We start from the raw sequence: 27,133 nt of genomic DNA, 5'->3' as shown, positions 1-27,133 counted from the left end.
TTCAGCGCTTAGAACAGTGCTTGGCACATAGTAAGCGCTTAACAAATACCATCATTATTATTATTATTCTGATTGCTTTTCCACAGTCATGGTCACTTTGAATTCTAATCCCACAGTCCAAAATGCAAACCATGGCCCCCAGGTATGACGTCAGAGGTCATGGGTTCTAATCCCGGCTCCCCCACATGTCTGCTGTGTGACCTTGGGCAAGTCACTTAACTTCTCTGAGCCTCAGTTACCTTAACTGTAAAATGGGGATTAAGACTGTGAGCCCCACATGGGACAACCTGATCACCTTGTATCTCTTTCAGCGCTTAGAACAGTTCTTGGCACATAGTAAGCGCTAAACAAATACCATCATTATTATTATTCTGATCGCTTTTCCATAGTCACGGTCACTTTGAATTCTAATCCCACAATCCAAAATGCAAACCACGACCCCCGGGTATGACGTCATCCTCCATTTTAATTCCCACGCTCTGTAGATCACAATTAATGGCACGGCGGTCTCCAGAACACCACTTGACATGCTCCCCGTTGGCAGTACCTCCATCCTCCCCACTTTACACGTCCACAACCGTGACATTATCAATGACTCCTCCCTCGCCTTCAACTTGCATATGCAGTCGGTCGCCAAATCCCGTCGATCCTTTCTTTACAACTCCACTATCTGCCCCTTCCTCTACATCCAAACCACCATCTTGCTGGCCCAGCTACTTGCCACGTCCCAAATCAACAACTGTACCTGCCTCTGGGATTAAATAAGTAAGAGCATTTAGTAAGAGATTTAGAGTGAGAGAGGAAGAGGAAGATTTAGAGGCAGCGTGGCTTAGTGGAAAGAGCCCAGGCTTGGGAGTCAGAAACTGTGGGTTCTAATTCTGGCCCTGCCACTTGCCAGCTGTGTGACCTTGGGCAAGTCACTTAACTTCTCTGTGCCTCAGTTACCTCATCTGTAAAAATGGGGGATTAAGACTGTGAGCCCCACGTGGGACAACCTGATAATCTTGTATCTACCCCAGTGCTTAGAACAGTGCTCGGCACATAGTAAGTGCTTCACAAATACCATTATTATTATTATTATTAATAATAAGATTTAGAGTAAGAGATTTAGTAAGAGCATTTTATACAACTTTTCAATTATCTTTTTCAAAAACGTACTCTCCAAAAATTCTGTCAGACCGTTTGTTCACACCGTTCAAAGTAAAGTGAAGAATAGTACTTTTGCTCTGGATCAAAGTTTACTCCATCCCCCCCGTCTTGCCGCCTTCCCTTCCCCACAGCACCTGTATATATGTATATATGTTTGTACATATTTATTACTCTATTTATTTATTTATTTTACTTGTACATATCTATTCTATTTATTTTATTTTGTTAATATGTTTGGTTTTGTTTTCTGTCTCCCCCTTCTAGACTGTGAGCCCACTGTTGAGTAGGGACTGTCTCTATATGTTGCCAACTTGTACTTCCCAAGCGCTTAGTACAGTGCTCTGCACACAGTAAGCGCTCAATAAATACAATTGATTGATTGATTTTACTTCTTAAATTCTTAGTTCCCCACTTCCTGTTCTCCTTTAGGTATCAGGCATAATCTAACTTCTTTAAGATGTGAAGGGATCATGTTAATCCTTCGGTTGCAGCTAGTATCCTGAAAAAAACACCACTCCAAAAATGACTTATATCTGGAAAGTAGCTTGCCACTTTCTAAGGTTTAAAGCATTTGGAGTTCTGTAGAAAAAATCCCCTGAAAATTATCGACAAGACAGTATTTATTACAAAGTGTGTTACAAAGCCCCCCAAAATCCATTCATTTTTTTACACAAAAAATAGAATCCTGTTTTTACTTTTCACATGATTTATTTTAATAATAAACCAATTAAAAATACAAAAAAGTTTAAAGGAGTTTCAAAATTTTAAAATTTGCTTTAAATACAAATTCACTCTGTAATAATATGAATACATATAACATTAGACCTCTAAACATAACATAATGATTCTTACTATAAAAATTTCTTTTTTTCTATACTAGGAAACAAATTTGCTGAAAAACTTACTTTTTGTGTGAAATTAAATGTACATTATTTACACTTTTGAAAATGCTAAAATTATTCCATCTCAAAAAACCCGGATAGCTCTTCATATATCTCTGTATACAATTCCTGCCCCACCCACTTTACAAAATAATCCAGAACGAAAAGCAGTTACAGCTTCAGAGCTACTGAATGTCGGCTAGATTCTCCTAAGGCATAAATAAATCTCTGTAAATTGGACATATATTTTCAAGGCCACCCAGCCCAGGAAATGACTAATCAGCAAATAACAGCCCAGAAGAATTAAGATGTCTCCCAAGAGTACCTGCTACAATTGGGAAAATCTGCCCATTGATGAAAAAAACTACAATTATTGAGGTGCCCTTATTTTTTTCCTTAGGCATTTTTGTTCCAGGATTCCCTAGCAATTTTTAAATTAGTGCAGCATTAATTTTAAATACGGGGAGTGTTGATTTCTCTATCTCTCTTTTTTAAATTTCCAAAGCCATAATTAGTGGCACCCACACTGTAACTAACTGGAGGCCTGCGTGCGTTACACCAGACAAGTCATATCACCTGACGACAAAAAGCACAAAATCAATTTCTTGGTTCGTATAAATGGAATGCAAAAATCCTAGATAAACTCATTGTGGCCTTACATATACCGTATGTACAAATAAACAAAATGGCTTCTTTCTATTCTGCAAAACGAACATGGAAATGCAAATCAAATGCACAAGGTAGCATCGGACGAAGCTTTCCAAAGGCTGTCTTCATGGCAGAATACGCACGTTCCTTCACGCTTGAGTTCCAAACACGTTCTTGGAATGTTTTCTTCTTGCACCTAGTAACGACATTTAACAGTGGACTGAAAACCCAGGCCAAAGCTAAGTTAGGACCTCCTAACGACCGCCCAACTTCAGGAGCTTCGTAATGCTTCAAATCGAATCCCTTTTCATACAAATCACATTGAAGAAAATAAAATCACCCCCTGAAATCTGGTACGCTAATAAGAACTGGGTTCCAACTGTTCGCTCTCTGGCTTCACGGCGGCCACGTGAGACTGGAAGCCGTTGGAACTGGACACCACCATCACAAACGGCTGCGACTGCACGTTCCGCTCCGGCCGCTCGGACTTTTCCGCCTCGCTCTCTTCTCCCTCCTGTTTCACCACCCCGTGAATCACAGTCTGTTTGGTTTCCTGGGCTTTGATGACTGAAGTGATCACCGTGCCAGGTGGATGGGCTACCAGCTGTGAGCTGCCCGGAGAAAAGGTCACTACGGGGGTAGTCGCGCTGAACGACGGAGACGAGACCATACTGACCGTCCCGTTGCAAATGGTTTGAACGTTGCTGGTCAGAACCTGCTGGACGTGGGCGGGGCTGAAGACAATGGAGGACGGAGGCGAGCCGGGCTTCTGAGACTGCAGCAGGACGTTTTCTTTCAGTACAGTCATGGGCTGGGACGATGGAATGGCTTGGAGAATAAATTTCTGAGATCCTGTCCCTGAGGTTGGATCTGTGCTGGCTATGACAGTTGTAAGAGGCACCGTTTGGAGTGTGACCGCGTGCAGTTGCTGGTTCCCAGGGGAAACCACCACTGGAACCTGGGCTGGGGCCGGTAGAGACCTATCGAGGTTCAAAATTGCAAACTTTAAGGTTCAAAATTCCAAACTTTAAGTCACACGGTATATTTTTGCAATTAAGTCCTATTCAGGTAAAAGGTAGCCCTCTGGGAAATGGTAACTGTGGAAGAGAGGCAAAAGGAGTCCAGGGATTCCAGCAAATACCTCCAAGACATTTCTTGGGAAAACGTAGCCAGATGAAATACGGTACGGTATACTCCAACACGCTCTCCGGAATAGCCGGCTAAAAATAGAGCATGCTAAATGTACAGGTAAAATGCTGCTATATTATTTTTTTTTTATATTCATGCCTGTCTCCCCTTCTAGACGGTAAGCTCGTTGTGGGCAGGGAACGTGTCTACCAACTCTGTTGTAGTCTACTCTTCCAAATTCTTAGTACAGTGCTCTGCACACAGTAAGCACTCAATAAATACCACTGATGATGATGATGATAATATTTGGAGTTGAATATGTAGTGTGGATCAACTGCCCCAGGTGCTATACATTCTTTATCAATGGTGAAATCACTTTATGCCTCATGACTAAATCTTCATCACTGTGAATATTTTCTACCAAAGGCTCGCTAACCACCTGTATTCTTTGTTCCAACTTTGTTGACAATTTAATTCTCAATTACCAAGTTACCAAGTCGTCCAAATTCTCAGTTCTCAAATACCAAATCTCCCACTTTTCCTGACAGATATTTTTAATTAGGACAATATACAGCCCATCATGTTGAAATATTTTCTTCTGGATTTTCTTCTCTGTACAAAAAAATGAATCTACTAATGTAAATTCTTGGTTTGATGTCTCTCTGAGACTTTCTAAATCCATCTTAAATGCTACACACCCAAAATAAATTTCCCCTTCTGAGATTTCAAATGTATTGTGTGAACTTGTCTACACCCAAAAATCTCAAAGGCCCAATGAGCCATGTTTGTCATTGTCTCAAGGCAGGCTTGTGGTCTCTGTCTCCCCCTTCTAGACTGTGAGCCCACTGTTGGGCAGGGACTGTCTCTATATGTTGCCAACTTGTACTTCCCAAGCGCTTAGTACAGTGCTCTGCACACAGTAAGCGCTCAATAAATACGATTGATTGATTGATTATAACGGAAAGGGTTTCTGAGACCCCAAAAAGCTCCTCATCTCATATTCAGCATCTCTCTGCCTGAAGACTGGGAGGAAAAAGATACAACTGGCAAGGGGTTGGGGTGGGGGGAGAGGGGAAGGGGTTCACGAGGTAATAAGTAACATCCGAGATGAGTCAGTGTTGCTGTGACAGAATCACCTGAAATGTTGAAATCTCTTGCCAGAATAGTGAAAGCCCTTGAAGTTCCAGCACTTGCTCCCACACTGTGGTACATGTGAACTTCCTTCCTGACAAGGGTGGGGAAACCATGACGCTATGCAGTGGTGGGAGCCCCAAAGTGAATGTGCCCCAGTTCTGAATAATAATAATAATAATGATGATGGCATTTGTTAAGCGCTTGCTATGTGCAAAGCACTGTTCGAAGCGCTGGGGAGGATACAAGATGATCAGGTTGTCCCACGGGGGGGCTCACAGTCTTAATCCCCATTTTACAGATGAGGCAACTGAGGCACAGAGAAGTGAAGTAACTTTCCCAAGGTAACACAGCTGCCAATTGGCAGAGCTGGGATTTGAACCCTTGACCTCTGACTCCCAAGCCCGGGATCTTTCCATTGAGCCACAATGCTTCCCTACACAAGGTTGTCTGATTACTGCTGCCCGCTTTCACCTTCTTCCTGTTCATCTCCCTCCCTGATGGCCTGCCTCCCCAGACTACCCTGAAAGAGAAAGAGTCTCTCTCCCTGCTTCCAGCCTCACAATCTGAGCCCGTGGAACAAAAGGCAGGAGACCCTCCATCACTGTCTTGGCAGAAGAAGTCCCAAATGACCACGCTTCTCAAACTGTCCAAAATAAACCTGGAACTCACCAATTTCCCACTTCTACTAGAAAATGTGGGATCAGTTTCTCGGCACCCTGTATTTTTTTTTTTTGAGCATCGACAGAACCATCTGTCGCAGATAAAACGACTGCACACTTCCTTACCTCATGTTCTGGATGGAGGAATTTAACGTTTCATCCTGCATATTACCACTCTCAGCGGCATGTCCTTCTGTGACAGCTTGAACTGGCTGCACGACATGAACTGTCCGAAAAAGCTGGGTTGGATAGACCGACTGCGGTGACTGCATTGTCCTCAAAACTTCTGGTGCCACGCCAGGTAGGTGTGGCTGGGAGACTTCACCAGCCTCTTTCAATTTGGTAGCTTTGGAATTTCCTGGTGCTTTGAGAACTGTAGTGGCTGTTCCTTTCATTGCTGCGTTGGACGAGACCCTGGATCTGGTCGCCTGGTTTCTACTGGAAACCGTGGCCGACGACAACAGCGAAGGATCGGAAGACTCTATGCTGGAACTCGGGTCCTCGTCGTCTATGTAGATCAGGTCTTTTGGCATTTCCTTAAATTGATACACTAAGCGTTGGCCTTCCACTTTAGCCAGGATGCCTCTTTGATAATAGTACCTAGTTGAAGCAGACAAGCAAGCCAGTCAAATAGATCAATATACTAACAACACAAGGAGAATTTTGGAAAATTCTGCTTTGCTGAACCAAATGCGGCCTGAAGCCTGGGGTCGGAAACGATGGAAAAATCAACGTTGATGCAAGAATTACCACCTGTAGCCTTCGTTCCAACTTTGTTCACAATTTAATTCTCAATTACCAGATTACCAAATTGACCAAATTCTCAGTTCTCAAATACCAAATCTCCCACTTTTCCAGAGAGATATTTTAAATTAGGACAATATATAACCCATCATGTTGAAGTATTTTCTTCTACACTTTCTTCTCTGCACGAAAAATGAATCTAATAGTGTAAATTCTGGGTTTGTTGTCTTTCTGAGACTTTTCTAAGTCACCTCTTGCGTTCTAGCTGAGGAGCATGGTGAGAGGAAATCCGGGCATCAGGCTAACCTCATCCATCTCTCAAACTCATTCTCACCTGCTATAACTGCTCTCTAATCTGCCTATTACTACTTCTCCTTTATTGACTCCCATGCCACTGGTACACCAGCTATTCCTGACTTTAACTCCTCCTTAAATTCCCAGTGCCACCACCTCCCTTCGGAGAAGCAGTGCGGTACATTATAATTATTATTATTGTGGTATTTGTTAAGGGCTCAACTATGTGTTCTAAGTGCTGGGGTAGATACAAGGTCATCAGTTTGGACAGAATCCTTGCCCCACATGGGGCTCAGTCTAAATTATGAGGGAGCAGGATTTAATCCCCATTTTACAGATGTGAAAACTGAGGCACAGAGAAGTTAAGTGATTTGTCCAGGGTCACACAGCAGACAAGTGGCCAGATTGCTTCTAGTGGAAAGAGCACAGAACTGGGAGTGGAAAACACGCAGGCCTGGGAGTTAGAGGACCTAGGTTCTAATACTGACTCTACTACGTGTCTGCTAGGTGACCTTGGGCTTAATTTCTCCAGTTCACAGTTTCCTCAGCTGTGAAAAGGGAATTTAATACCTGTCCACTTAGATTATGAGTCCCATGTGGGACCTGATTGTCCTGGGCTTAATTTCTCTAAGTCTCGGTTGCCTCATCTGCGAAATGGGAATTCAATACCTGTTCTCCCTCCTACTTAAACTGTGAGCCCCAAGTGGGACCTGATTATCTTAAATCTACCCCAGTGCTCAGTACAGTGCTTGACACACAGTAAGAGCTTAATGCAATAATAATAATTAGTATTATTGCTTGTATATTAGTATTAGTAGTATTCCACTTGCTTGATGTGTGTCCTTGAGTCAGTCATTTAAGGACTCAATAAGTACCAGCAATTGATTAATTGTGTGTCTCAATTTCCTCATCTGTATAATGTGAATTAAATCATCAATCATATTTATTGAGCGCTTACTGTGTGCAGAGCACTGTACTAAAATGCATGCTCTCCCTCACTCTTAGATTGTGAGCCCAACGAGGGTCAGGAACTGTGCCTCATCTGAATGCAATGTTATTTACTCTAGAGCTTAGCACAGTTCTGGGATCATATTAAGCATTTAATATGTAACACAATTGCTATTATAATTATTTTTAATATCTGTTGCCCCTAATAATCTTGCCGTCTACTTCACTGACAAAACTAAAACCATCAAGTGTCAAGTCCCCCAAATCTCCAACTCACCTGCTCATCCCTGGATCTTCCTACTCTATAAGGTGTTCCCCTTTGAGTTTTTCAGAATAACACAAACTTCATTTGTTTGAATTGTGTACCACTCTGTTCTCTGAAAAATTCACTGATTTATAAGATGTAAATATTGTCTTTACTTCTCCAGTTAAGAAATGCTTCTCATTATTAAACTCTCATGAAGTCTAAAATTCTGCCTCATCTCTTTTCAACATGTAAATTCCTCCCCACTTTGACTTTAATGATTTCCAGATCCACTAGGTTATGTGGATCTGATGATAATAATAATAATAATAGTAGCTGTTAAGCACTTACTATGTGATACAAGGTAACCACGTGTCACATGTGGGGCTCAAGGTCTTAATCCCCATTTTACAGATGAGGTAACTGAGGCACAGACAAGTTAAGTGACTTGCCCAAAGTCACACAACTGATAAATGGTGGAGCTGGGATTAGAACCCACGTCCTCTGACTCCTAAGCCAGTACTCTATCCACTAAGCCATGCTGCTTCTCACCACCTGATGGTGGATAAAGCACGGGCCTGCAGGCCGGAAGGTCATGGGTTCTAATCCCGGCTCCACCATCTGTCTGCTGTGTGGTCTTGGGCAAGTCACTTCCTGTGCCTCAATTTTACCTCCTCTGTAAAATGGGGATTGAGACTGTGAGCCAACGTGGGACCGGGACTGTGTCCAACCCGATTTGCTCATATCCACTCCAGCACTTAGTACAGTGCCCGGCACATAGTAAGTGCTTAACAAATACCAAAATTATTATTGTGGGGTGCAGCCAAGAGAAAGCTAGCAGAGAGGGTTTACGATGCTTTCTTTGGGGGCAGGGGGCAGTCCTCTAAGTTGGAGAGTAGTAAACTGGGAAAGGCATTTAACTTCTGTGCCTCAATTTCCAAATCTGCAAAATGAACATGAGACGCCATCTCCCTACTTCTCCCTACCATCTCCCAACCCCAAGTGGGACAGGAGCTGGGTGCCATTTAATAATAATTGTGGTATTTGTTAAGTGCTTACTATGTGCCAAGTGCTGGGTTAGATACAAGGTAATCAAGTTGGACACAGTCCTCGTCCCTCGTGGGGCTCACAGTTTGATCCCCATTTTACAGATGAGGTACCTGAGGCACAGAGAAGTGAAGTGACTTGTCCAAGGTCACACAGCATACATGTGGGATTAGAACTCATACCTCTGATTCCTAGGCCCAGGCTCTTTCCACTATGCCATGCTGCTTGCCATTTGCTATATCTCCCCAGTGCTTAGCACAGAGAAAGGACTTAATGCATGCTATAATTATTACTGAATAATATTACAGGGAAGATTTGCAAATCAAAGTTCCTTAGTTACCTAAACCTCACTTCTCCCAGGCACATACAGTGTTTGTGTTACTATTATATGCTTGGTGTCATTTGTATAGACACAAATACAAGCCCAGTGGCTGAAAAAATTCCTGTGAACACCACAGTTTATAATTTTCTAATCCTTCTGCAAGCAAAATGCCAACCACAACATCGCATCAGCTTATTTAATTTCATTGTAACACCCTGTTTTTCAAAAGGAAAGTAACCGGTCTAAGATAAAACCCAAGAAAATGCATCAAGAACCATACCATTCCTGTGCCACATACATTAAAGAATTAAGGTTCTAATTTCTACTGATGCTGAGAGATTAATGAATTTTTGAAAGTACTTGTCATTTTTTTAAGTTTAAATTCACCCGGTTGAACTTTCCACCGGTTCAAAAGCTGCCCTTCTGGGCATTCATGACATATTCAGCACTTGAAATGTCCCATACCTGAGCGCTCTGCCCATAGTCTCATAATTCATATCAGGTTTGTTTTTGTGCTTTCCCCACAACCTGGACACGGCCTTCGAATCCACCAGCTTAAAAATGCCTTTCTCTCGCTGAGTCCATTTAATGTACTTGGGACACGTAGCCTTGTCCTGCAGCAGTGCTAATAAGAATTCCCAGAGATAAATTGTGTTTCCTGAAACAGAGGATATTTTGGAAAAAAAATCAACGGTTTACTCTGAAAAAATATTCAGGATGAATGGTACACACACACCTGAAGCAAACCCACTGCACTCCTAGACCACACTGTACTGAACAGCGAGAGAAACTCAAACTCATATACTGTCATAAAAGATTTAACTTGGTTTTGATACTACTAGATACATAACTAATCCTAAAATATTTGGATTCATGCAATAGAATCAATAAAAGACTATATCTGATGGGTCAATCTTAGTGCCAGTTATTTTCATGACCTTCGAACAGAGGCTAACTAAAGTCACCTGATTATTTCTTTTCTATTGGGAAGGAAAAAGTGGGGAGGGTACACACCAAAGAAAGTGACTGCAACAAATATGTTCCAATAGATTCTTTGTTATCTTAAAACCAGGGGGTCTGATAGCCAGCCCGAACAATTTGCTTCTTTGAGTCTGGGCCGAGTTTGAAACACACAGGCGGAATGAGATAATCCACATGCCAGGCACCCCGAGACACCATAATATAGTCATTAAAAGCACCACGGGGTCGAAAGATCAGTGGACTGAATAAGTCCAAAGCTTTTCCAAGAACTCCCTGTAACTAAGGTGAGAGTCAGATAATTCCTCAACAGGAAAGTGAAAATCTTCCAAAAGGGATTTCTCGTGCTTTGTTACTTTCCCTCCTTTAATAAAAAGTGGCAGGCATAACTTACGAGCATGGGGCAGCAGTGAGACCCAATTCATCACGATGACACAAAGCTCGTAGGCTCGCTACTTACAGTATCCAGAAGAGAAATTTTGAATTGACTACTCTTTGATAAAGCACCATAAGCAAACTACAGTTCTTACCCTTCCCATCTTTGTTTTTCTTTTTCACAGATATGTTCGGTGTGGTCGTGGGAGATTCTGGCCGAGGAGGTTTGGTTTTCCTACCTGAAATCAAAAGCAGATTTGCATAAATTTCCTGGCATTTTCCAGCTCACCTAGTCCTTTCCCTTCCAATCCAGGTCCTTGCAGGGCAAACTCGGTCACTTCACGGGTAATTCCAATCCCATTATCTTTCTGCCAGTTTTAAGGAAACAGCAGAACACCACCAGTGGCTTGAGTTTTTGTTTTATGGCTTTTTTTGAGTTTATGTTTTGATGGCCAGGAAGGGAGAAATGTCCCTCACTTTGCAGGGATCTCATGAAAATCCAAGAGATGACAATGTGAACTACTTTGTTCCTCAGAAAATACAGAATAACTGTTTTTTCATGGTCATCAATGGCATTTTTAGCCACTCTCTGAAAAGGGTGTTTTGGTTATTCTTTCTTAAAAAAATTCTGCTTCTCAATCCCAAGCATTTATTATCAATCACATTCATTGAGTACATATTTCTTATATGTGAATCACTGTATATCAGCCAGAAGAATGCAAAGACCTTGATGAAGACAGTCCCTGGCCCAGAGGGACTCATAATCTTAGGGGGAGAACAGACACAATGGAAAAGTCAGAAGAACAATGTTACACAAAAGAAAAATAACAGTAGCTTTCAAAATGGTATTTTATTTCCCATTTTTCTGAAATCTCTTACAACATTTATTAGCTAGGAATTAACAGAAACATGTAGAGATCTTCAAATGAAAAGAGAGTCACAAAGTAAAATGGATTCTCATTCAATCCGCTGACCTGTCTAGCCATTTCAGTTTATCTTTCCAGGTTGAAAAAAATAGTCTTGTCTGAGCAACATACATGGAATATGATTGAGAGGAAGCTTTGGCTCCAACTAGGTTGGGAAACACAAGTTGGATTTCCTATACCATATGTCCTTGAGAGGATTCTGCAAGGAGTCAGAGACAGCTCCCCATTGCTAGACTGGCAACACTCAGGGTTAGTTAAAGTGTTACATTTAATGAGTTTTAATGGCAAAGAAATCCAGTCTTCAGAAAGATGAGAACGCTTGGCAGTTTTGTGAATGAGGGAAAACAAAAGATTCTGTGTCTCCTAAAAAATCAACTTTTAAGAAGTGAATAACCCACTTATATGCCAATTTCCTCTTGCCTCTGAAGGAAATGTAACTTTAGCAAAAAAACATTTACAAGAGCATCTTAAAAACCACCACAGAATTCCTATGTTCCCAATGATAATTTTATTCAGGACTACAAATTTCAAATTAACAAATGATTTTGATTTGAGCTTCATAGACTCACTTCCCTATTTTGATGGTGCTTATGATGAAAGCTGAGCCCCAACTCTGGATACCCAGCACCCCAAGGGCTCTCTGTAGGAGGAGCCAGAGAATTTTGAAGAAGAAATCCTTGAAAATTCAGGTACTGCATAGAACTCTTTCCACCACAGTATCTCTCCCAGTCTGACTCCAGAAGCCCTTCTACACCTGTCCCAGCAACCAGAGGTTTTTCAGGTATCCACAAGGTAGGCACATTGCAATTGCTAAGACTGATTTCTTTCCCCAGGTGGAAGGTATTACCAGCTACCTAATCATCTCTACTAGTAACACAACATAACCATTACAGGGGCAAACTCCTTCATTCCCAAAATAAGGACAGTTGAATTGGGCAGAAAATATAGAGGTCTGACGAGCAGAGCACTACATACTGCCAATATATAATGCCCCCTTGAAATGAGATTAATCAAAATACAAGCATTACAGAAAAAAAGTACATAATATGTCAAACTTTCATTTAGGAACAATAATTTAAACACGGTTGCTAACAAAATGTTGCACCTTCAAGCTCATACTATTTCCCCTGATATGTTTTCTTATTAAAGAGTTAACTCGGTAGTGAGATTAATTTCCTCTCTTCTGGCAAGGGGGGTGGGTGACAAAAGCAAAACTTTCTGAGCTGCATAGTCTCTCCCCTGCTTCTCTGAGTCTCTCACTTAGACTGTGAGCCCCAAGTGGGACAGGGTCTGTGTCAAACCTGATAAACTTTTATCTACCCCAGGGCATAAAACAGTGTTGACACATAGTACGCACTAAACAAACATCATACTCCTTAAAAAAAAAAAAAGGTGGGCCTGGTCAGTGATTACTCACTTTCAAAGAATTACTTCTTGACCAAAGCAAAGACTTTTTTTGTCCTGAAAAGCCCTCCTTCACAAGAGCTGAGGAGTGTTTTGGAAGACTTTCCTCAACCCCATTCTTCTCTCCTTCTTGATCTCTGCCACCCACCATTTTCAGGCTACAAGTTGGGGCATATTCATCTTGAATGTGGGGTGAACTTGGATCCGGGTCTCAGGAAGCAGAGCAGAGAGGAAGTGGGACTAGGGAAGGAGCAACAAGGGGGCATGATTTTTGAGGAAAAAAAAGAGAGGAAGGGGAAGAAGTGGAGGAAAGGAAAGAGGTGGAGGAAGGGGAGGAGGTGTAAGAGATGGGGAGGAAAGGGAGGGTGTGGAGGAGGGGGAAGAGGCAGAGGAAAGAGAGGAGATGGAAGAGATGGAGGAAAAGGAGGGTGTGGAGGAGGGGGAAGAGGCAGAGGAAAGAGAGGATGGGGAGGAGGGGAGGGCAGAGGAGGAGGAAGAGGTGGAGGAGGGGAGGGGTGGAGAAAGGAAAAATAGGAGAGGGTAGAGATGGAAAAGGGGGAAGATGTGGAGGAGGGAGTGGGGTGGAGGAGGGGGGAAGAGGAAGAGGAGGAAGAAAAAGGGGGGTAGAGGCAGAGAAGGGGGAAAGGGTGGAGAATCTGGAAGAGAAGGAAATGAAAAAGAAAGGAAAGGGGAGAAGAAGGCAAGGTACTCACCATCACTGTGGCCTCAATGTTCTTCATCCTCTCTGGGGCCCATGAGGATAAGCTGTCCACCCACCTCAGTCTTTATCCATTTAGAGAGTGTCGGGGATCCCCTGGGATCCATGACCCTCCACCTCCTACCCCATGGGTCCCCTGGGCTGCTTGGGTGGTGCAGGAGAGGGACAGATAGAAGAGTCACCCTCAAAAGGCCCTTAGGGCCAGAGAAACCATGACCCCACTCTAATGGTCAGTGCGGGTACGTGAGAATGTGGCAATGGCAGCCTGGAGTGCCGGCTGGGGCCAATACGTACAACTGACACCTTGCTCCACTTCTAATACCTTTCTAGTCACAAGGGGTGCGGTGGGGGTAGCTAAAGCTGCTTGGATTACCCAAAAAGCTGTAATGCCTTTGTTCCCTCAGTGCCAGGTCCACGGGGCTGTCGGCCACTCCCATCCCCACATAGTTGGCCCAAGAGGGCACGTCTGGGAGGGAAAAGGCACCGGGGATGGGGAGATACTCAGCATGGTATATAAAAGAAATGGCTTAACAATGAAGAGTGTGATTAGTCTCCTGAAACTTTCCGCCACAGGATTTAAGGTTTTGAGGGTTGGAGTGGTGGTGGGGGTGGGGGTCTCACCTTTTTTCCTCCTAGGCTGCTCTGGGGGAGGAGTGTCCAGTGATTCATCATAAGGCTCTTGGGCTTGATGGACCTCCATGACTTCCGGTATCCCATCTAGTGTGACCGACACGTGTGTAACAGGGGCAACAACGATCTCATCTTCAGAGGAGCTAAATATATTTGCTAGTGGAAAAAAATTCAGAGTAATCATTTTGACAGTGCAAAACAACATTACTTTTGAAACCATTCAGAACGCTCTGGAAATAAGTAAATTATGAAGCAACAGAACGACAGCATGATTAAGGCTGGAGTTTTAAGGATTTAAGTAGTCTTGTTGAAAAGAAATCCCAAATAATAATAATGGCATTTATTAAGCGCTTACTATGTGCAAGGTACTGTTCTAAGTGCTGGGGAGGTTACAAGGTGATTAGGTTGTCTCACATGGGGCTCACAGTCTTAATTCCCATTTTACAGGTGACGTAACTGAGGCACAGAGAAGTTAAGTGAATTGCCCAAAGTCAAACAGCTGACAACTGGCAGAGCCGGGATTTGAACCCATGACCTCTGACTCCAAAGCCCAGGCTCTTTCCACTGAGCCACACTGCTTCTCTGAAGAATGAAGAATGCATGTTCAGAGGTATGAGAAATGAGGCACTAAAGAAGAATCTGAAGCTGTAAACAGAAATGGAGTTTAGATAGATACAATCCATTCCTCTCTAATGTGTGTCTTCATTAGGTGTTTTGATAGAACTCTGCAAGGGAGTTAAGGCACATTGTTTCAACAATGTAGTCTATCCGGAATGGTGTGCAATGTGATGTCAGAAGAAATGGTTGTATATACTTGCGTAGTTTCACCCCAAATCATGAATACTATGGTGTGATTTCTCCTAAATGTGTGGTTTCAGAAGCTACATTACAGGAGAATGGACTGCAGTGAATAAAGGATCATTGAACTGAATAGCTTGGATATGTAATGTGTTTTTATTTTTCCCAGCACTTTCATATCCATAATTTCATTTGATACCTACAGCATCACTTTGGGAGTAATGAAAGGCATTTCAAATATGGGGAAACTAAAATCCAAAGAAGTTTGGCAACTGGTTTAACGAAGGTGACACAAAAGGCTAGTGGCAGAGCTGGGACTAGAATCCAGGACTTCTGACTCCAAGCACCCTGCTCTTTCCACTAGATCCCCTGCCAATGCTTCCCTGGGACAGGGTTACAGAATAACACATTTAATTGTGCTACGACTTTCATAAGATGCCAAAATAATAACAATGGTATTTAATTAAGCACTTACCAAGTGCCAAACGCCATGCTAAGTGCTGGGGAAAATACAAAATAATTAGATCAGAGACAGCACCTGTGCCCAGCAGGGCTCGTTCGCTCATTCATTCATTCGTCTTTATTGAGCACTTACTGTAAGCAAAACACTGTACTAAGTGCTTGGAGCACTCAGTCTAAAAGAGAGAAAGGACCAGTATTTTATCCCCATTTTATAGGTAAGGAAACTGATGCACAGTGACTTGCCCAAGGTCCAACAGCATGGAACCGGCAGAAATGGGACTGACTCCCATAGTCCCGTACTCTTTCCAGTAGGCCACCACACTCACTCCCAAAATAAGAAAGTGGTGCATGACATCATAATGTGGCATTCAACATGGGTAATACCAACTACCAAGGCACCCTGCTGTAAATCAACACTCAAACTCTTCTTCCTTAATGAAGGAGCATTTTCCAGATTCAAAATTTTCCCTTCCAAAAGGGTTAGAAAATAAATAGACAAATATGATCACTCCAACAACTCACTTATTCTTTTTTCATCCAGCATAGGACCAGGGGAGTCCATGTTGAGGAGTGCTTCGGCAGCTTCAATAGTTTGAATAGTTTCATCTCCATTATGGCAGGAAGCTTCCACTGCAAAACAAAAGGAAAGAAATGGCAAACATACTTGGGGTTTCAACCCCTTCCTCCACCCCCAGAGATTCAATCTGAATTGTTTGATAATCTACGCATTCACTTGCTGGACCCCAATATTCTGGCTAGGTGTTACAGCTATGCGTTCCCTGTCCCCAGCAAGCTTACGGTCTAGACGGGGAGACAGACATTAATAAAATGTGTGACTTTGGGCAAGTCACTTCACTTCTCTGTGCCTCAGTTACCTCATCTGTAAAATGGGGATTAAGACTGTGAGCCCCCCGTGGGACAACCTGATCACCTTATAACCTCCCCAGCGCTTAGAACAGTACTTTCCACATAGTAAGCACTTATTAAATGCCATTATTATTATTATTATTATTATAATACGTATATAAGTGCTGTGAATAAAGGGTACAAATCCAAGGGCAACGATGATGCAGAAGGGAAAAGGGAAAAGTGGAAATGAGGGTTTAGTAGGGGAAGGTCTCTTGGAGGAGACGTGAATTTAATAAGGCTTTGAAAGTGGGGAAAGTGATCACCTTCGGATGTAAAGGGGGAGGGAGTTCCATGTCAAAGGCAGGATGTGGGTGATGGGTCGGGGGTGAGATAGGCGAGATCAAGGTACAATGAATAGGTCGGCATTAGAAGAGCAGAGAGAGTGTGCTGGGTTGTAGAAGGAAATTAGTGAGGTAAAATAGGAGGGGGCAAGGTGATTGAGTGCTTTAAAGCCAATGGTGAGGAGTTTTTGTTTGATGTGGAGGTGGATGGGCAACCACTGGAGTTTCTTGAGGAGTGAGGAAACATGGTCTGGATGTTTTGTAGGAAAATGATCCAGGCAGCAGAGTGGAATTCAGACTGGATGGGGAAGAGACAGAAGGCAGGGAGGTCAGCAAGTAGGCTGATATAGTAATCAATGAGGGATAAGATGCTTGGGTGCTTGGATTAATGTGGCAGCAATTTAGAAGAAGAGGAAATGGCAGATTTTGGCAATGCTCTGAAGGCAGAACTGACAGGATTTGGTGACAGACTGAATATATGGATTAAATGATAAAGATAAGTTTGAGAGATAACATCAAGGTTACAGGCATGTGACACAGCAAGAAAGGAGGTGCTGTCTACACTGATGAAAAAGTCAGGTGGAGAGCAGGGTTTGGTTGGGAAGATGAGGAGGCTGCAGAGAAGGAGAAAGATCAGGGCTGGAGATGTAGATTTGGTAATCATCCTTATAGAGATAGTAGTTGAATGAGCTCTCCAAGGAAGTGTGAATAGATGGAGAATAGAAGGGGACCCAGAGCCTTGAGGAACTCCTACAATTAGGGGGTGGGAAGCAGAGGAAGAGCCTGAAAAAGAGACTGAGAATGAGTGGCTAGAAAGAGAGGAGAACCAGGAAAGGAGAGTGTCAGTGAAGCCAAGGATAATGGTTCCAGTAAAAAGGCAGGTGAAAGGTCAAGGAGGATTAGGATGTAGTAGAGGTCTTGCATTGGCAAGGAGGAGATCACTGGTAACCTTTGAGAGGGCAATGGAGTGAAGGGGATGGAAAGCAGATTGGAGAGAGTCAAGAAGAGGCTTGGAAGAAAGGAAGTGGAGATAGTAGGTGAAAACAACTCTGAGGAAATGTGGAGAGGAGTGATAGGAGGGGGATGGAGTGATAATTGGAGGGAGCTATGGGGCAAGGGACGTGTGGTTTTTTTTTAGGAGCATGTTTGAAAACAGTGGGGGAGAAGCCATTAGAAAATGAACGGCTGAAGATGGCAGTCAGGGAGGGAAGAAGGAAGGAGACAAGTTTATTGATACGGTGCAAAGAAATGGGCCAAGGTGGAGGGGAAGTGGGAGATCTCTTGAGATACTTCTGGGAAAGATGGGAGAGTCAAACAAGGAGGAGGAGGAGGAGGGAGGGACTGGACTTCTAGACTGTGAGCCCGTTGTTGGGTAGGGACCATCTCTACATGTTGCCAACTTGTACTTCCCAAGCGCTTAGTACAGTGCTCTGCACACAGTCAGTGCTCAATAAATATGTTTGAATGAATGAAAAGAGCAGGAGAGATTTTAAGGAAATTACATCCAATGGTTTCAATTTTCTCAATAAAGTATTTGGCCAGGTCATTAGTGGCAAAACAATGTGGAGGGTAGAGGGGAGAGGCGTCCAGGTGGTTTGAGGAGGGAATTAAATGTCTGAACAACTGGTGGGAGAATGGGCATAGGAGTCAATAAGGATGGAGAAATAATGGTGCTGGGTGTAGGAGACTGCAGAGTTAAAGCAGGTGAGAACAGAGTTGATATAATAATAATAATAATAATGGCATTTATTAAGTGCTTACTATGTACAGAGCACTGTTCTAAGCGCTGGGGAGGTTACAAGGCAATCAGGTTGTCCCACAGGGGGCTCACAGTCTTAATCCCCATTTTACAGATGAGGTAATTGAGGCACAGAGAAGTTAAGTGACTTGCCCAAAGTCACACAGCTGACAATTGGCAGAGCCGGGATTTGAACCCATGACCTCTGACTCCAAAGCCTGTGCTCTTTCCACTGAGCCACGCTGCTTCTCAGATGGAGGAGGTCAACCTGCTATCTGGATTTCCACCAGCAGCGCTATGTAGTTCATGCACAGGAGCAAAGGAAGCATACTGTGGAGAAGCAGTGTAGCCTAGTGGATAGAGCACAGGCCTGGGTGCCAGAAGGACCTGGGTTCTAATCCCAGCCCCTCCATTTGTCTGCTGTACGCCCTTGGACTAGTCACTTAATCAATCAATCACACTTATTGAGTGCTTAATATATGCACAGCACTGTACTAAGTGCTTGGGAGAGTACAACAAAATTAGTAGACACATTTCTTGCCCATAATGAGCATAGAGTCTAGAGCGGGAGAGAGACATTAATATGAATAAATATTCACATTTCATTAGGCCACGAAGCAGCATGGACAGAGCACACGTATGGGAGTCAGAAGGACCTGGGTTCTCCTGGGTCCGCCACTTATCTGCTGTGTGCCCTTGGGCCAATCACTTCACCTCTCTGGGCCTCAGTTCCCACATCTGTACAATGGGGATGAAGACCGTGAGCCCCATGTGGGATATGGACTGTGTGCAACCTGATTACCTTATATCTACCCTCCGCCACTTGTCAGCTGGGTGACTTTGGGCAAGTCACTTCATTTCTCTGGGCCTCAGTTCCCTCATCTGTAAAATGGGGATTGAGACTGTGAGCCCCCTGTGGGACAGCCTGCTCACCTTGTATTCTCCCCAGCGCTTAGAACAGTGCTTTGCACATAGTAAGCACTTAATAAATGCCATTATTATTTTTATTATTATTATTATTATTATTATTACCCCAGTGAGCCCACTGTTGGGTAGGGACCGTCTCTATATGTTGCCAACTTGTACTTCCCAAGCGCTTAGTACAGTGCTCTGCACACAGTAAGTGCTCAATAAATAAGATTGAATGAATGAATGAATGAATGAATGCTTAGAACAATGGGTACTTAGAACAGTGCCTGGCACATAGTAAGCACTCAGCAAATACCATAAAAAGTATGATATACAATTTAAAGATCTTTACTGATCATAGAGAAGCAGCATGGCTCAGTGGAAAGAGCAAGGACTTTGGAGTCAGAGGTCATGGGTTCAAATCCTAGCTCCGCCAATTGCCAGCTGTGTGACTTTGGGCAAGTCACTTAACTTCTCTGTGCCTCAGTTACCTCATCTGTAAAGTGGGGATTAAGACTGTGAGCACCCCCCCCCCCGCCCCCCACCATGGGACAACCTTGATCACCTTGTAATCACCCCAGTGCTTAGAACAGTGCTTTGCACATAATAAGAGCATAATAAATGCTATTTTATATATATATATATATATATATACACACACACATATATATATATATACACACACACACATATATATATATATATATATATACTGAGGGGTTGAGGGTGGAGTGAATATCAAGTGTCCAAAGATCACACAGACTGAAGCGCATAGATGACGCAGAAGGGAGAGTGAGCAGGGAACAGAGGGCTTAATCAGGGAAGGTCTCTTGGAGGAGGTGTGACCTTAGTACTGTTTCGAAGGTGAAGAGAGTAGTGGTCGGGTGTATATAGAAGGGAAGGAGTTCCAGGTTAGGCGATAACTCGGGAAAGGGGTCAGCAACGAGATAGCTGAGTTCGGGTCACAGTGAGTACACTAGCGCTACAAGAGCAGAGTGTGTGGGCTGCACTGTAGAAGGAAATGAGTGAGATGAGGTAAGGTGGGGCAAGATGATTGAGTGCTTTAAAGCCAACGGTAAGGAGTTTCTGTTTGCAGCTGAGATGAATGGGCAGCCATTGGAGGTTCTTGAGAAGTGGGGAGAAATGAACTCAACGTTTTTGTTGATATTTGATTTGTGCAGCCTATTGAAGCAAAGATTGGAATGGGGAGAGACAGGAGGCTGGGAGGTAAGCAAAGAGGTAGAAGCAGTAGTCAAGGTGGGATAGGATACGTGCTTGGATCGGTATGGGAGCAGTTCGGGTGGAGAGGAAAGGGAGGACTTTAGCAGTGCTGAACCGATAGGATTTGGTGACAGATTGAATATGTGGGTGGAATAAGAGAGATGAGTCAAGGACAACGCTAAGGTTACAGGTTTGTGAGGTAGGGAGGATAGTAGTGTCATCTACAGTGATGGGAAAGACAAGGTGAGGATAGGGTTTCGGCTGGAAGATAAGGCGATCTATTTTGGACCTGTTTGAGGTGTCAACGGGACATCCAAGTAGATATGTCTTAAAGGCAGAAATGCGATACTGCAGGGAAGGAGAGAGGACATGGATGGAGATGTAGATTTGGGAATCATCTGCATAGAGATGGCAATTGAAGCCATGGGAGTAAATGAGTTCTCCAAGGGAGTAGGTGTAGAGGTAGAATAGGAGAGGACCTAGAACTGGGCCATGAGGGAATCCCATTGTCAGAGGGTGGGAGCCAGAGGAGAAGTCAGCAAAAGAGACTCCAAGAAGGAGCAGTCAGAGAGATAGGAGGAAAACTAAGAGAGGACAGTGTCAGTGAATCCAAGGTTGGATGACGTTTCAATGAGAAAGGGTGGTCTACAGTGTCAGAGGTGGCTGAGAGATCTAGGAGGATTAGGATAGAGTAGAGACCATCAGATTTGATGAGAAGGTCTTTGGTTACTTTAGAGAGGGCTGTATCTATGGAGTGAAGGGGGCGGAAGCCAGATTGGAGGGGATCTAGGAGAGAACTGGAGGCCAGGAAGTGGAGACAGCAGGTGTGAACAACTCTCTCATGAAATTTGGAGGGAGCCGTGGGGAAGAAGCCGTTAGAAAGTGAACAGTTGAAGATGCCAGTCACGCAGGGAAGAAGTGCATGTAGGAGGGAGATCAGTTATTGAATTTCCACTTTACAGATAAGGGAACTGAGGCACAGAGAAGTGAAGTAACTTGCCCAAGGTCACACACCAGGCAAATAGTGAAGCCGGGATAAGAACCCAGGTCCTCTGACTCCATAAGGATTTGAAGCCAAAATGGAAATGCTTCAAAAGCCATTGTTGATAATGATGATGCTGGCATTTATTAAGCGCTATGTGCAAAGCACTGTTCTAAGTGCTGGGGAGGTTACAAGGCTGTCCCACGGGGGGCTCACAGTCTTAATTCCCATTTTACAGATGAGGTAACTGAGGCACAGAGAAGTTAAGTGACTTGCCCAAAATCACACAGCTGACAATTGGCAGTGTCAGGATTTGAACCCATGACCTCTGACTCCAAAGCCTGCGCTCTTTCCACTGAGCCACGCTGCTTACTATGTGGCAAGCATTATACTAAGCCCTTAAGTAGATATAAGATAATGAGGTCGGACCTAGAAGTTAAGTGACTTACCCAAGGTCACACAGCAGGCAAGTGGACTTGGAACTCAGGTCGTCTGACTGCCATGCCTATTCTTTTTCCATCTTTTGCCACCCAAATAGGGAAAATCATTAATGCCCCCAAAGGTAGAACCCCCCCCAACCCCAGCAACCACGGGTTGCTGTCTGGGTTTTGCGATAGACTCCTCAACTGGCTCACAGACTGTCCCAGGGGGAACGTCCCTGTCTTCATATTTATGCCTTTACTTCTAGTAAGGAGTCCAGCAGAAGCACCTACTCCCACCTCCAAGACCACAGCGAGGACCCTGTGTGTTGACACAGTGGTTGATTTCAATTAAAAATGAGCACTCCCCTCTGTCCCTGGCTGGGACTGTGGAAAAATCTGCCGAGTTCAGAATCTGTTGCACAAGATCATCCTTTGGGGCAAAGACATCAGAATTAAGTAACTCTAGTAAACTGGATGAAACATTTACACGCAAATGTAGATAACTATGGGGAAACTGCTGGGCTTTTTAACGAAGGCTAATGGCTTGCCTGAGAAAACTTCGGTTTCAAATTCACCTTTGACAAAAATATCAGCTCTCCCTAAAATCACAGACAATACCAGCACAATGGACTAGTGAAAAAAGAACAGGCCTGCGAGTTAGAGGACCTGGGTTCTAATCCAACTTACCTGCTGTGTGACCTTGGGCAAGTCACTTAACTTCTCTGTTCCTCCATGTCCAACCTCATTATTTTGAACCTACCCAGGTGCTTAGTACAATGCTCGCCACATACAGAAGAACTTAACAAATACCACTATTATTTATTATTATTATTACCATGAAAAAGGTCAAAACTTGAATATTAGCTTGATATTTCAAAATCAATTTTCATTTCGTTTTTAAGGACTGATTATTTTACAGTCTGACAAAACCACAGGACACAGTACCTTGCCCCAAGCACAATAGAACGTACTGTTCCCTCTCATTTCTGCTAAGAAACTCCAAACCCACAGCACTTCTGTACATACACTTGTACTCTGTAGCTTCCCTTTAGGTAGTTCATTTTAAGTTCATTCATTCATTCATTCAATCGTAGTTATTGAGCGCTTACTGTGTGCAGAGCACTGTACTAAGCGCTTGGGAAGTACAAGTTGGCAACATATAGAGACGGTTCCTACCCAACAGTGGGCTCATAGTCTAGAAGGGGGAGACAGAGAACAAAACGAAACATATTAACAAAATAAAATAAATAGAATAAACGTACAAATAAAATAAATAAATAAAGAGTAATAAATATGTACAAACATATATACATATATACAGGTGCTGTGGGGAAGGGAAGGAGGTAAGGCAGAGGGGATGGAGGGGGGAGGAGGGGGAAAGGAAGGAGGGGGCTCAGTCTGGGAAGGCCTCCTGGAGGAGGTGAGCTCTCAGTAGGGCCTTGAAGGGAGGAAGAGAGCTAGCTTGGCGGATATGGGGAGGGAGGGCATTCCAGGCCAGGGGGATGATGTGGGCTGGGGGTCGATGGCGGGACAGGTGAGAACGAGGCACGGTGAGGAGATTAGCGGCAGAGTTGCGGAGGGTGTGGGCTGGGCTGTAGTAGGAGAGAAGGGAGGTGAGGTAGGAGGGGGCAAGGTGATGGAGAGCCTTGAAGCCCAGGGTGAGGAGTTTCTGCCTGATGCACAGATTGATTGGTAGCCACTGGAGATTTTTGAGGAGGGGAGTGACATGCCCAGAGTGTTTCTGGACAAAGACAATCCGGGCAGCGGCGTGAAGTATGGATTGAAGTGGGGAGAGACAGGAGGATGGGAGATCGGAGAGGAGGCTGATACAGTAATCCAGACGGGATAGGATGAGAGCTTGAACGAGCAGGGTAGCAATTTGGATGGAGAGGAAAGGGCGGATCTTGGCAATGTTGCGGAGCTGAGACCGGCAGGTTTTGGTGACGGCTTGGATGTGAGGGGTGAACGAGAGAGCGGAGTCGAGGATGACACCAAGGTTGCGGGCTTGTGAGACGGGAAGGATGGTAGTGCCGTCAACAGTGATGGGAAAGTCAGGGAGAGGGCAGCGTTTGGGAGGGAAGACAAGGAGTTCAGTCTTGAACATGTTGAGTTTTAGGTGGCGGGCAGACATCCAGATGGAGATGTCCAGAAGGCAGGAGGAGATGCGACCCTGGAGGGAGGGAGAGAGAGCAGGGGAAGAGATGTAGATTTGGGTGTCATCAGCGTAGAGATGATAGTTGAAGCCGTGGGAGCGAATGAGGTCACCAAGGGAGTGAGTGTAGATCAAGAACAGAAGGGGACCAAGAACTGAACCTTGGGGAACCCCTACAGTAAGGGGATGGGAGGGGGAGGAGGAGCCTGCAAAAGAGACTGAGAATGAACAACCGGAGAGATAAGAGGAGAACCAGGAGAGGACGGAGTCTGTGAAGCCAAGGTTGAATAGCGTGTTGAGGAGAAGGCGGTGGTCCACAGCGTTGAAGGCAGCTGAGAGGGTCGAGGAGGATTAGGATAGAGTATGAGCAGTTGGAATTTCTGTCTCCTCCACTAGTTTATAAATTCCTTGTGGGAAAGGACTGTGTCTACCAACACAATTCTACTCTCCCAAGTGCTTTGTACAGTGCTCTGCATTCAGTAAGCACTCCTAGGTCCTACATGATTTGATCAATCAGTGGTATTTACTGAGTGTTCACTATGTGCAAAGTACTGTAGTAAGAGCTTGGGAAGGCATATCACATTCTCACTGCCCACAAGGAACTTACAGTCTATAGGGGAAGACAGACATTAAAATAAATCACAGAGAGGGAAAATTGAAGAATATAAGGATATGTACAAGTGTTGTAAGAAAAATACAAATCGTCAATTCTATGGTGTTTCTAGTGACAATGTATGGAACCTAAAGCTGGACAGTGAAAAAACAGGATAGCAAGACCATCAATTTTTTTGAAATGTGGTGTTGGAGAAGGCTTTTGAAAATACAATGGACTACCCGAAAAACAAACAATGGACTTTGGAGCAAATTAAGCCAAAGTGGTCTTTGGAAGGCCAAATGACTCAGATTAGCATATTTTGGACACATTATCAGGAAAGCCAATTCTCTGGAGAAGACACTAATGCTAGGAAAAGTCCAGAGAAAATGAGGAAGAGGCAGACCAGCAGCTTGATGGATAGAGACCATAACAACGATAATGGAAGAACAATTAGAAAGGTTACAGATTATGGCAGGAGACAGGACGGTCTAGAGAAAATATATCCATAGAGTCGCTATGAATCAGAAATTACTCGATGGCACTTAATAATAATAATAATAATAATAATTATAATTATAATTATAATTATAATAATAATTATAATGCAGTGGGAATGTGGATGGGGTGAATATTGACTGCTTAAGGGTACAGGTCCAAATGCACAGGCAATGCAAAAGGGAGGGCAAATGGGGGAAATGAGGGTTTCTTGATTCTTAACTTGCCACTCTGAGCCTCTCTGCCTCCTTTCCAGGCAACATAAAGGTAGGGAGGGTGTAGGGTTTCCATCACTGCCACAGTAACAGCAACGAGGGGACCGGGACCGGAAGAGGGTAAGGCTGGAACAACTTTTATGTGAGTCTTTCCCACCCCAAATACATGGCCCAGGATTTTTACCACTCATTCATTCAATCCTCTTTACTGAGCACTGACTTCATTCATTCATTCAATTCATTCAATCGTATTTATTGAGTGCTTCTTGTGTGCAGAGCACTGTACTAAGCACTTGGGAAGTACAATTCAGCAACAAATAGAGACAAGCCCTGCCCACAACGGGCTCACAGTCTTGAAGGGGGAGATAGATATCAAAACAAGTAAACAGGCATCAGTAGCATCATTTACATAAAGAGAATTATAGATATATACATACCATTAATAAAAATGAATAGAATTATAATTATAAATATGTACATATATACGCAAGTGCTGTGGGGCGGGGGGTAGAGCAAAGGGAGCGAGTTGGGGCAATTGGGGAGGGGAGGGGGAACAAAGGAAGAGGAGGGGCTTAGTTTGGGAAGGCCTCCTGGAGGAGGTGAGCTTTCAGTAGGGCTTTGAAGGGGGGAAGTGTGCTAATTTGGCAGACTTGAGGAGGGAAGGCATTCCAGGCCAGAGGTAGGACATGGGCCAGGGGTCGACGGTGGGACAGGCGAGAATGAGGCACAGTCAGGAGGTTAGCAGTGGCAGAGGAGTGGAGTGCGTGGGCTGGGTTGGAGAAGGAGAGAAGGGAGATGAGGTAGGAGGGGGCAAGGGGATGGAGAGCTTTGAAGCCAATAGTAAGGAGTTTTTGCTCAATACGGAGGTTAATAGGCAACCACTGGAGATACCTTGGCAGAGGGGGGGAGTGTTACATCCCCAAAACATTTCTGTAGAAAGATAATCCAGGCAGCAGAGTGAAGTATAGACTGAAGCGGGGAGAGACAGGAGGTTGGGAGATCAGAAAGGATGCTGATGCAATAATCCAGTTAGGATATGATGAGTGACTGTATTAACATGGTAGCGTCTTGGATGGAGAAGAAAGGGAGGATCTTGGCGATGTTGTGAAGGTGAGACTGGCAAGTTTTGGTGACGGATTGGGTATGTGGGGTGAATGAGAGATCGGAGTCAAGGATGACACCAAGGTTGCGGGCAGAGCACCGTACTAAACAGACACATTCCCTACCCACAACGCACTTACAGTCTAGAAGGGGAGACAGACATTAATATAAATAAATAAATTACAGTTATGAGTGTTGCGGGGCTGGGAAGGGGGGATGAATAAAGGGAGCAAGTCAGGGTGATGCAAAAAGTAGTGGGAGAAGAGGAAAGGAAGGCTTAGGTCGGGAAAGGCCTCTTGGAGGAGATGTGCCTCCAAAAAGGCTTTGAAGGTGGGGGAGAGTAATTGTCTGACTCCTTCACAAGGCCAACCCCGAGGCAGCAACACACCTGTAAGGGTAATGTCGTCGTCGTCTTCTATGATTTCTTCTTCAGCTACATCCAGTGAACTCTCGGTAATCATGTCATTGGGCTCATCCACACAGGCTAAACCAGCATATCCATTGAGGAGATCTGCACTGGGGACATGCTCCACAATCACAGCTGGGAAAATGGCAGGATCACCAAGCTACCACGAGAGAGAGAAAGAAAAACCACTGCTAAAGGCACACTGATGTCTTCTTTCC

The 27,133-nt window shown here is 44.0% G+C and overlaps 1 protein-coding gene across 3 annotated transcripts in view; it reads right to left on the bottom strand.

The window, feature by feature from the left end:
- Positions 1 to 1,849: 1,849 nt before the first annotated feature.
- The window catches only part of ELF1 (E74 like ETS transcription factor 1), a 159,246-nt gene continuing 133,962 nt past the window's right edge, over positions 1,850 to 27,133 (bottom strand). For 2 of the 3 annotated variants that reach the window (XM_038765995.1, XM_038765994.1), the window contains exons 3-9: positions 26,898 to 27,075; positions 16,012 to 16,119; positions 14,221 to 14,385; positions 10,707 to 10,790; positions 9,664 to 9,856; positions 5,726 to 6,199; positions 1,851 to 3,658 (exon numbers count right to left, since the gene is read on the bottom strand). In XM_038765995.1, coding sequence (XP_038621923.1) covers positions 3,037 to 3,658; positions 5,726 to 6,199; positions 9,664 to 9,856; positions 10,707 to 10,790; positions 14,221 to 14,385; positions 16,012 to 16,119; positions 26,898 to 27,075 — 1,824 coding nt within the window. In that variant the 3' untranslated portion in view covers positions 1,851 to 3,036. Of the gene's footprint in view, positions 3,659 to 5,725; positions 6,200 to 9,663; positions 9,857 to 10,706; positions 10,791 to 14,220; positions 14,386 to 16,011; positions 16,120 to 26,897; positions 27,076 to 27,133 lie in introns of all 3 variants that reach the window. The other variant, XM_038765996.1, reaches the window with a different exon arrangement.

Source organism: Tachyglossus aculeatus, chromosome 2, assembly GCF_015852505.1.
Source record: "Tachyglossus aculeatus isolate mTacAcu1 chromosome 2, mTacAcu1.pri, whole genome shotgun sequence".
Classification (NCBI taxonomy): Eukaryota; Metazoa; Chordata; class Mammalia; order Monotremata; family Tachyglossidae; genus Tachyglossus; species Tachyglossus aculeatus.
This window is presented reverse-complemented; position numbering and strand designations above follow the sequence as displayed.